Source organism: Sus scrofa, chromosome 6 (genome assembly GCF_054392235.1).
Source record: "Sus scrofa isolate SSC_HxYL_T2T_F1_AM1 chromosome 6, Sscrofa_HxYL_maternal_Yorkshire_Landrace_v2.0, whole genome shotgun sequence".
NCBI lineage: Eukaryota > Metazoa > Chordata > Mammalia > Artiodactyla > Suidae > Sus > Sus scrofa.
This window is the reverse complement of record NC_139388.1, coordinates 154,214,987-154,227,017: the sequence shown is the minus strand read 5'-3', so window position 1 is coordinate 154,227,017 and position 12,031 is coordinate 154,214,987. Positions and strand designations below refer to the sequence as shown.

At 36.5% G+C, this 12,031-nt stretch overlaps 1 protein-coding gene across 9 annotated transcripts in view; it reads right to left on the bottom strand.

Moving 5' to 3' along the window:
* DOCK7 (dedicator of cytokinesis 7) overlaps positions 1-12,031 on the bottom strand; it is a 225,956-nt gene that overhangs the window by 152,419 nt on the left and 61,506 nt on the right. For all 9 annotated transcript variants that reach the window (XR_014808113.1, XM_021096544.2, XM_021096545.2 and 6 more), the window contains exons 11-12: positions 8,346-8,511; positions 4,161-4,303 (exon numbers count right to left, since the gene is read on the bottom strand). Coding sequence is in view for 8 of the 9 variants with exons in the window: in XM_021096544.2 (XP_020952203.2) it covers positions 4,161-4,303; positions 8,346-8,511 (309 nt within the window). In the remaining variant the exon portion in view is untranslated. The remainder of the gene's footprint in view (positions 1-4,160; positions 4,304-8,345; positions 8,512-12,031) is intronic.

Genomic DNA, 12,031 nt, shown 5'->3' with positions numbered 1-12,031 from the left:
CAGTGAGGATACGGGTTTGACCCCTGGCCTTGCTCAGTGAGTTGAATTTCTGGCATTGCTGCAAACTGTGGTGCAGGTTGTGGATGCAGCTAAGATCTGGTGTGGTTGTGGCGTATGCCTCAGCTGTAGCTCCGATTCCACCTCTAGCCTGGGAGCTTTCATATGTCACAAGCACAGCCATAAAAAGAATAAATAAATAAATAAATAAAGTCAACTTATTTTCTTCTTTCTATGTTTTCAAGTTTTATTAAGAGTTATATTGCTATCTATTTTTTTAATTTTATATATTTATTTACAGCCTATTATCTGTTTATAAAGTACTATAGGACACTAAAACACAGTAAAATCAACACAAGTTAGGAGTAGATTAAAAAAAAAAGACAAATAAGAAAATAAATTTAAAACAGACACATACATATACCACACACACACAACACATATATGACAGTCCTGTAAATTTGTTACACTTGAATTTTTATTTCTCTTTTCAACACTGCATCCTCAGATTTACTAAATGCAAAATACAGAGCTCTGGAGCTTTCTGGTAGCCTAACAGTTAAGGATCCAGCATTGTCACTGATGTGGCTCAGGTCACTGCTGTGGCATGGGTTTGATCCCTGCCCAAGAACTCCCACGTGCTCTGGGCACAGCCAAAAAAAATAGAGAGAGCATGGGCTAAATTTGAAAAACAAAAGACATAACAAGAAAAAACTACCCTTAAGGAAAAAGACATGCTGATAATAACACCAAAAAGAAAACTCTAAAAAGACCTCAATCAGTGGGAAAAGAGACAAACAAAAAAAAACCAAACCATATCTAGTTAACAAAAATTTTCAATGTAGGGAAATATTTTTTCTTACAGTTAAAATAAGTAGAAAATTATTTTACTCTTTTATTCAAGAGTCCATCTTTGGATTTTATTAATCCACACCTCCTACATTTGACATCTTATTGTTTTTAATGCAAAAAGCTCACTGCTGTCTTTTTATTTTATTTGGTAATGAACATATTTAAGGCTCCTTTATATCTGTGAGCTCACTTTGAGCCAAATCCAATTTGTTCACTACTGTATTCTAAACAGAATACAGAATTGCTTTTATTTTATCCCATTATTTTAAAAAGTGATTTTTAATTTCTAAGTAGTTGGAGATTTTTGTTAATATTTTTATAAATGGCTCTTAGTTTTACTGAGTTATGAAGCTTTCTTTCAGTGGACCTAATATACAATTATTATGTTTCATCAGTTGCTAAAACAATATATTCTTTCCTTTTGAGTACAGAATTAATTCAGATCTTTAAATGGTCCTGATTTATAATACATTCAGATTATCTCACGACTCAATTATTTTCATCTACTTAACCTGTTAAATTGATTAGACTAATGGCCTCCATTCTTTACTCCCGGTCTGTATGCGTGCCTTTTGTTTAGTGGGACTTAATTTCCTCTCCTAGTCTTGACCATGTGACTTCCGGCAGCCAGTAAGAAAACATGACAGAGACTTGAAAAATATTTGCATAAATAAGCTTGCCCTCTGTCTTGAACTTCTTCCACCACTACAAGAGCATAACCAAGTCAGCTTTGCAAAAAGATAAGAGTGGAAATTGAGAGACATGGAAAAGGTCTGAAACATTTCAGTTTTCCCAGCAGATGTCAGTCTAGATCAGCTGACCCCAGTCAATTCCCAAACACGTGAATAAACCTGACATTCACTCCTCCACAGTGTTTACTGCTGTATACTCCTGAAGCAACAGATAACGTCCCTGCTTGTCAACAAACAGAACAAATGTCCTTAAAACCAACAAATGGATTTAATTTTAGTTTTATTTATTTATTTTTTGTCTTTTTGTCTTTTCAGGGCTGCGGCATAGGGAGGTTCCCCAGGCTAGGAGTTGAATTGTAGCTGTAGCTGCTGGCCCACCCCACACCCACAGCAACACCAGATCCAAGCCACGTCTGTGACCTACACCATAGTTCATGGAAACGCTGGATCCTTAACCCACTGAGCAAGGCCAGGGATCAAACTCGAGTCCTCATGGATACTAGTTGGATTCATTAACCACTAAGCCACAACAGGAACTCCAATTTTGTTTTTAAATCTTTACATAGTTCTAATAATTTTGGCTTGACACTCCAAATCTATACATAAACACTCTTGATTACTATATCCCAATCATGGGTATCTTATTGATATGTTATCGATTTAAAAAAATGCCTTATCTCATTCACTTGTACCTTGAACTCTATTTTATCAAAATTGTAATCTCTACTTTTTAATTTGCACTTGCCTGATACATAATATTCTAGCTATTTAAAAATACTTTAAAATCATATATGTTAATAATTAAAAAATACAGAATACAAAAGTCAAGAGAAAGTGCTTTTCATTGCTGCAATATTTCCAGCAATCATTAAGTTTTCATAATCACTTTGTTGCAGTGTTCAGTTAACCAGTCTCCAACACAGTGTCCAGAACATGATGAATGCTCAAAAAATATTTATTGGGTATGTAGGCAAGCTGAAAAAAATGAAAAAATAGCTGTGGAAACAGCAGCAGAATTGATATACCAGTTGAATAAGGAGAAACAGAGAGAAATGTCATAGCTATAAGTCTGTGTCACTGTATGAAGTCGATCTACTGCCCTGTTTCCACAGCTAAGTTTGGCCTATCACCTCAACTAAGCAACACTATGGCCTTTTCTAGACTCCTCCTTGCACTATTTTCCATAATAAAAAGACACTTACCACTTCAGACCCTTCTCATCTGCTTTATTTTCCATTTTTGAGTCTCTTAGAGCAGCTGCCTATGAATGCTGCTAATCCATAAATGTGAGAAGGACTTCAAGTAGACGGCCACTTGTCAATTCATAATACATCCTGCCCTAAGCCCTTGTCCTCTAAAGTTGTAAGGTGTTACTATGCCAGGATTTTCTCCTATTATTTAGAATAATACCTCAGAATGAGGAATTTTGAACAATACTTAGCATTTTGCTTTGATCTGCTCCAAAGTACACGCATAGTACCCGACCCAGTTCGTCACACTAATAAAAATCTTCTCCCGTTCTTACGTGGTTCTGATCATCCGGTTACTTAAGACAGACTTTCAAAATTTTCTAATCTTGATTCAAAGTACCAAATTCATTTTACATCAAAATCCAGTAGCACATATACCACATATGCATATATATACAAGTATGCACACACACAAAAACTGAAGGGAAAAAGTCTACTAAAGCAATATTTAACTTCACTAAGTGTAACGCACAGCATTTTTCTATTCCACTGGTATGTTTATTTTTTTTAAGCTGAGTGTTATCTACTAAATTTCCCTTACCATTAGTGGATCACGATCAGCATTTGAAAATTAATGATGTAACTAATGATTTGAAGGGGATATACTTGCAAAGAACAAAATATCTTTGATCAAGAACTTTTTGGACCTATAAACTCACCTATAAAAATAATGTTGAGGGAGTTCCCATCGTGGCGCAGTGGTTAACGAATCCGACTAGGAACCATGAGGTTGGGGGTTCGGTCCCTGCCCTTGCTCAGTGGGTTAACAATCCGGCGTTGCCATGAGCTGTGGTGTAGGTTGCAGATGCAGCTCGGATCCCACATTGCTGTGGCTCTGGTGTAGGCCGGCGGCTACAGCTCCAGCTCCAATTAGACCCCTAGCCTGGGAACCTCCATATGCCGCAGGACTGGCCCTCGAAAAGGCAAAAAGACAAAAAAAATAAATAAAAAAAAATAATGTTGACTACCAGCACATGAAAGTCCTATTCCATATACCACAGATGTGTATGTTAAGTCAAAAAAAAAAAAACTTGAATGGGGAGGACACGCTTACTCTAAAAAAATTCCTAAACCATCGATGCTTAAGAAAAGTTAAAATACTAAAATTAATAAATGGAATATAGATGTGGATGATTAATTCTGAGGCATTACTAAACAATTTCAACATTTTAAAAAACGTAACGATGAAACGACAGGTATGATGCTATTTTTTCTTATACTTTTAATTTTTTATTCTTTGTTCAACTTCTTGAAATCATAATCAATTATTGCATATACATGAACTACATATACAATTATGATCTTTCTGAAATCAAAATAAATTTACATACAAACAGCCCCCTAGATTTCCTCCATGACAGAACAATACCTGCTTAAAAAAATTTGTCACTGTGAGAGTAGCGGGTCGAAAGCTGGTCAAGTTACAAGCATCATCTCCACTTGTTGTCCTTTCAAGTGATCTTCTTCCAACAATACTAGAGTTCCTCCTCTCTGACCAAGACCCTTTTCGTTCTACCAAGGAAAAAAGTAAGATATTCATTTTCATAATATTTAAAATGTGTTTTAAATATGCTTCCCAAACACAGGGGGAAGAAAAACTGCTAAAGTTTAAAATTATCCTCTCAGCAGTGTGATTACAGTAAAAGAATTTCACTTCTAGAGAGATCAGGAAGGAAGCATTACACCTAAATCTTTATGTTCACTTTTAAAAATTCTCCAATATAAAATAAGTCTCTACCACACAAAGATTGTGCATATAAGCAAAGATGAGCTATGAAGGGCAGCAATAGAGGAATCATGTATTTACTAAGAAATATTCACACAAGGTAAATTTTAGCCATCATGTAATGGTCCCTCAGTCTTTGCATTTGCGTTTGAAACAGAATTTAAAATAGTTGCATTCGAAGTCTTTACAAGATAACCCTATTATTCAAAACCAATAAAGCAAGCATGCTGAAGATCAACAAGGAAATGGAAAACAAACAAAACTATAAATAAACTATACTCCACTAAGCAAAAGCAGAATATACATTCTCGCTCATAAGAAATTCTCCAAGACAGACTATACACTAAGATAGCAAACAAAATACAATAAATTCCAGGGGAATGCAATCATATAAAATATGTTCTCGAAGAACAGAGGAATTAAGCTATAAATCAATAGCAGAAGAACATCTGGGAAACTCATAAACATGTGGAAGTTAAACAGCACACTTTTTTTGGCCACACCTGTGGCATGTGGAAGTTCCCAGGCTAACGATAAAACCCACACCATAGCAGCAGCAGCAGCAGCAGCAGCAGCAGCAGCAGCAGCAACAGCAGCAACAGCAGCAACAAGATCCTTAATCTGCTACATCACAAAAGAACTCCAAGAACAAAATTTTTGAATAGCCAATGGACCAAAGAGGAAATAACACGGGAAGTTTAAAAACACTTAAGATAAAGGAAAATGAAAATACAAAATCCCCAAACATATATCACTAAAGAAGCACTCAGAGGGAAGGAAATTTACAGCTGTAAATATCTGTATTAAACAGGAAGAAAGATCTCAAATCAGTAACTTAAGCTTCCATCTTAAGAAATGAGAAAAAAAAAAGTGAAAATTAAACCAAAGCGAGCATTAGAAAGGATACCAAAAAAGACACCAGTTGAGTGGAAATAAATAAAATAGAAACTAGGAAACCAACGGGGAAAAAAAAAAAAAATGAGGTCAGAACTTCAGTTTTCAAAAAGATAAAACTTTTAAAACTTTATCCAAACTAATAAAGAAAAAACACATATAAACTCAAATTACTAGAATCAATAAAAGAGGGAACATCTCTACAGACCTAAGAGAGAAAAAGGATTATACTGCAATACTATGAATAACTGTAGGTCAACAGTTAGATAATAATTAGATAATATTGATGAAATGAACATATTTCTAGAAAGATACACAGTACTGAAACTGACTCAAGATCAAAGAGAAAATATGAATAGATCTAAAACAAGATATAAAATTAGTAATGCAAATACCACAAAGAAAAGAATTCACAACTGATTTCTATGAGACACAGATATAAGAATGAAAAACTATAGACCAATATCCCTTAGGAATATAGAAACCAAAACTAAACAAAATACTATGAAACAGACTCTCACAACACATGTAAAAAATCATAAGCCATGACTAAGTGGGACTTTTCCCAGGAATGTAAGATTAGTTTAACATCCAAAACCAACCAATTAATGCAATACACTGTACTATAAGACTACAGGATAAACACCATGCATGTCTCCTAATAAAGACAAAACAAAATCCAAGATTCTTTCATGACCAAAAAAAAAAAAAAAAAGACACTCAAAGTCAGGAATAGAAGGGAACTTCCTCAAACTACTAAATGACATCTATGAAAAACCTACAGCAATCATCATACTTGATGTTCAAAAAATAAATGCATGCCTCCTAAGGTGAGGAACAAGTGAGGATATCACCTCTTGCCACTTTTATTTAATATTGTGTAGGAGGTTCTAGTCAAAATAATTAGAAAATAAAAAGAAATAAAGACATTCAGATTGGAAAGGAAAAAGTAAACATTTTTATTTGCAAATGACATGATCCTGTATATAGAAAATCCTAACTAGAATAGAAAAAAGAACTGGAATAAACATGTTCAAAAAGGTTTCAAAGTACAAGATCAATATTCAAAAGCCAATTGTACTTCTATCACCAGAAAAACTACTGTGGCTCAGCAGTAATGAATCCAGCTAGTATCCATGAGGACACAGGTTCGATCCCTGGCCTTGCTCAGTAAATTAAGGATATAGCATTGCCGTGAGCTGTGGTGTACGTGCAGACATGGCTTGGTTCTGGTGTTGCTGTATCTGTGGTGTAGGCCGGCAGATACAGCTCCAATCCGATCCCTAGCCTGGGAACTTCCATATGTTGCATATGTGGCCCTAAAAATACAAAGAAAGAAAGAAAGAAGGAAGGAAGGAAGGAAGGAAGAAAGAAAGAAAGATTATGATAATGAAATAAAACGATTTCACTTAAGACAGCATCAAAAATCGATCAAACACTTGGACATACATTTAACAAGAGAATGGAAAGACTTGTAAACTTAAAACTACAAAAAACTGCTTAAAAAATATTTTAAAATCTAAATAAACGGAAAAACATTCCACAGGTTGGAAGACTTAATACTGTTAGGAGGGCAACAGTCCCCAAATTGATCTACAAAATCAATGTAATTCCTATAAAAATTCCAGCTGCCTTTGTGCAGAAATTAACAGCTGATCCTCAACTTCTTACAAAAATGCAAGACCCAAAAGAGTCAAAATGATCTTCAAAAAAAAAAAAAAAATTGGGAGTTCCCATTGTGGCTCATCGATAATGAACCCAACTAGTATACATGAGGATGAGGATTCAATCCCTGGTCTTGCTCAGTGGGTTAAGGATCCAGCATTGCCATGAGCTGTGTTGCATAGGCCACAGACGTGGCTCAGATCTGGTGCTGCTATGGCTGTGGCATAGGCCTGTGGCTACAGCTCTGACTCCACCCCTAGCCTGGGAACTTCTATATGCTGCAGGTGCGGCCCTAAAAAGACAAAAAAAAATTTGAAGACCCTCTACTCCCAACTGCATAACTTACTGCAAAGCAAAAATAATAAAGACGGTATGGAACTAGTATAAGCTTAGACATACATATCAGTGGAACAGAACTGAAAGTCCAGAAATAAAACCATAAAGCTATAGTCAATTAATTTTCAAAAAAAGAGTGCCAAGGAGTCTTTTCAACAAAAAGTGTTGGGACCACTAGCTACCTACATATAAAAAAAAATGAAGTTGGACCCCTCCCTCTTATCACGTACAAAAATTAACTCCTGTAAAAGACATAGAATTATCAATATTACCAGCAGTTTTATTTCTAGCTATATGTTCAAGAGAAATGAAAGCATATATTACATATACACACAAAAGCTTGTACTTGAATGTTCATTGCAGCATTATCCGCAATAACCAAGTTGAAACCACCCAAATGTCTGTCAACCCAAATTGATAAACAGATAAGTAACACATGGTATACTCATATAAGGTACTATTATTCAGCAATAAAAAGAAATAAAATATTAATACGTGCTATAACATGGATAAAACTTTAAAACATTATGCTAAGTGAAAGAAGCTACTTACAAAAGACTACACATTGTGTAATTCTATTAACATGAAATGTTCAGCATAGGCAAATCAATACAGACCAAATAGGCTAGAGGTTAGTTAACTCTGGATTTAGGGATTTGGGGAGAATGCAGAGTTACTATTAATAAGGAGAAAAGTGTTCCAAAATTAGATTGCAGTAACAGTTGCGGAACCTTGCGAATATGCCAAAAAAAGAGAATTATACACCTTAAATGGGTAAATTGTACAAAATGTGAATTATATCACAACCTGTTCAAAAAAAAAAAAAAAACCCACTTGGTGCCCCATTACACTGCAGACTTTACAAACAAAACAAGTCTATGTAATAAAAAAAAAATTATACATTCAGAAATATTTTACATAAAATATGCTTACCTCCAGTGCTTATTTCTACCTCTGTAGAATCTCTTTCCAAACTCCCAGCACTGCTAACAATATTCATTAAATGGATTGCAGTCCAAGCAAATGGCATGCGATACTTCCCAAGTCTTTGGCAAAACTGATCAGCTTGACTTTTCAGCTTCTCCAATTTTTCCTTATTCTACAAAACAAAGCTTTATACATTATATGATTATGCTCAAAGGAAAAGAATTAAAGACTATTTCATAATATATAAAGATTGAAGGTTATATATTTATGAAGGTTAAGAATTCCCAATTCTCAGCAAAGATGGAAAAACAATTTGTACCTTTCAGAAATCAATAAACAGTGTATTATCTTAAACACCAAACAACTTCAATCAGTTCTATAAACATGTGTAAAAGTCTTTAAAATATCTGTTTGTTATGATCTGATGTTGGGAGAAAAGATAGCAAGTGTCAAACATGTTCATGTACTATCATATGAAAGGAAACAAAATCACATTCTAGTCATCAACTGCCAACTACAAAATATTCTAGGTTATGACTTGTTAAATTTTATTATTCTAAAGAGACTTCCAAGACGGCAGAGTAGTAAGACGTGAAGCTCATCTGCTCCCACAGATATGTCAAAAATACATCTACATGCAGATACCTGGTGATGCAGTAGGTTAAGGATCTGGCATTGTCATTGTTGTGGGTTCGATCACTGGCCTGGGAACTTTTGCATGTCATGAGTGCTGCCCCCACCCCCAAATACATCTAATATGGAACAATTCTCACAGAAAACCATCTACTAAATGCTGGCAAAAGACCTCAGACTTCTGAAAGAGCAAGAAAACCTCCAGATAACCAGATAGGACAAACAAAAAAAGAAAGTGAAAAAGGAATTGAGACGGGACCAATGCCCTTGGGAGACAGCTGTGAAAGAAGAAAGGCTCCTCAACCCTAGGAAATCCCCTCGCCAGCAGGGAGATCAGCCTGGACAGAAGGGATTTCAGAGCCTCAGAGTAGAGCACAGAAACCAGTTCATAACAGCCAGAACAGAAACAGATCTGCACAGATGGATCATTGCCATTGCCCTATGCTCCCAAGCTGAGACACAGTTCGCTGGTACAGGCAGGGGCTGGGGGCTGAAGCTCAGGCCTTGGAGATCAGTCCCAGGGAGAGGACTATGGATAGCTGTGTAGAAACAGCCTGAAGGGAAAAGAATCTGGGCAACTGAATCTGAGGGGAGTACACAGGAAACCCAGGTCGCCTCAGAAGCCAGGCACACTGTTTGGAGGTGTGCAAGGAGAGAAGTAGGACCCAAAATTACAGCCCTGTTTCCTGCAAGTGCTCTCAGGTGGCAGGACACCACCTACGTGGTTGTAAGCTGCCTCATGACTTCTAGAGCCACCTTCCCCACCCCCACTGGACCCCAGGAATGGTCGTGACTGCCTCTGCTCCCATCCAGTACCCCAGGGGCACATATGGGCCACCACTGCCACAGAGAACCCCAGGACAGACACCAGCCACTGCATCTGCATACCCACTGACAATGGGATAATGGCCAGCACACTCTGAGCTAAGAGGCAACAGGTATCCATACTAAAACAACCCGCATACCAAAAATAAAAAACCCACACAAGCTACAAAGACTCTCCAACATATAAATAGCCCTTCAAGACCACAGCAGACAATTGCTTCTCCTAAACTTACAGAAGAATTACAAGTAAAATGAAGAAGCAGAGGAACCATCAATGAAACAGAACTTACCAGTCTAACAGATATTGATTTCAAAAAGGAGATAGTGAAAATACTGAACAAAGAAAGGCTATTGACAAAAATGCAGAGTACTGTAAGAAATAATTATAAACTATAAAGAGGAACCAAGAAAAGTTAGAAAACTCATTTCCTGAGACAAAAGCCAAGCTAAAGGCAATGAATTAATAATACAAAGGAAAGAGTAAGTGACCTGAAAGAAAGAATAATGGAAATCACCAAGAAAAAAAGCCAAATACCAATAAATGAAAGCAATAAAAGAGACCTTGGGGATAACATAAAGCATGCCAATCTATGCATAACAGGGATTCCAGAAAAGAAAGAGAAAAGGGGATTGAAAACATATTTGAAGAAATTATGGGAGTTCCCGTCATGACTCAGTGGTTAACAAATCCGACTTGGAACCATGCGGTTGCAGGTTCAATCCCTGGCCATGCTCAGTGGGTTAAGGATCCAGCATTGCCACAAGCTGTGGTGTAGGTCACAGACATGGCTTGGATCCCACATTGCTGTGGCTCTGGCGTAGGCCAGTGGCTACAGCTCCAATTAGGCCCGTAGCCTGGGGACCTCCATATGCCATGGGAGCGGCCCTAGAAAAGGCAAAAAGATAGACAGACAGACAGAAAGAAAGAAATTATGGCTGAAAACATTCCAAACCTAAAGAAGCAAAGAGATATCCAGGTACAAGAAGCAGAGGGTCGCAAAAAAGATAAACCCAAACAGACCTACACGAAGACATATCATAATAAAAATGGGAAAAGTTAAAAGATAAGGAAAGGATTCTAAAGGCAGCAATAGAAAAACAAAGACTGAATTACAAGGGAAACCCCATCAGCTGATTTCTCTACAGAAATGTTATAAGAAAGTGGCAAGATACATTCAAAATTCTGAAAGGGAAAAATCTATAGTCTACAATACTCTACACAGTAAGATTATCATTTAGAATAGGAGAGATAAAGAATTTCTCAGACAAGCAAAAACTAAAAAATGCAGCAATACTAAACCCATACAAAGGATATATTGAAGTCTTCTCTAAATAGAAGAGAAGTAACAATCTATAGGAAAGAGAAAAGCACAATTGGAAGGTAAATCATTTACACCAGTACACAGATTTTTATTAGAAGTAAACATAAAAAAAGAAAAAAATTTTGGTGAAAGTGATGGTAATCCCAATGAAGATCAAAAGGATGAACATGAAGATCAAAAGGATGAACATGAAGATCAAAAGGATGAACATGAAGATCAAAAGGATGAACATGAAGATGTAAAAGAGAACATCAAAATCATAAACCGTGGGGGAGGAGAATAAGAAAATGCAGATTTTTTTTTTTCCCCTAGAATGTATTTGACCTTATATAACTACCAGTCTAAGTCAAGCAGATATCAGAACGGGTTAACACATCAGGAAAAACAAGGTAACGAAAACATACAAGAGGAGTTCCCTTTGTGGCGCACTGGCTAATGAATCCAACTAGGAACCCTGAGGTTGTGGGTTCGATCCCTGGCCTCACTGAGATCCTCAGTGAGTTAAGGATCCAGCATTGCCGTGAGCTGTGGTGTAGGTCACAGACGCAGCTCAGATCCCGAGTTGCTGTGGCTCTGGTGTAGACCGGCGGCTACAGATCCAATTAGACCCCTAGCCTGGGAACCTCCATATGCCATGGGTGCGGCCCTAGAAAAGACCAAAAAAAAATACAAGAGATTCACAAAAGCCAAAAAAGAAAAGACTAGGATAATCATCAGACCACAAAAGGAAAAACAAAAAGGAAAAGGGACAAGGAAGAAATATAAAATCAATAGGAAAACAGGGTTTAAAATGGAAAAAAAAAATGTATCAATAATTACTTTACATGTCAATGGACTAAATGCTCCAAACAAAAGACACAGAGTAGGAAAATGGATAAAAATACAAAAGCCGACAATATTTTACCTACAAAA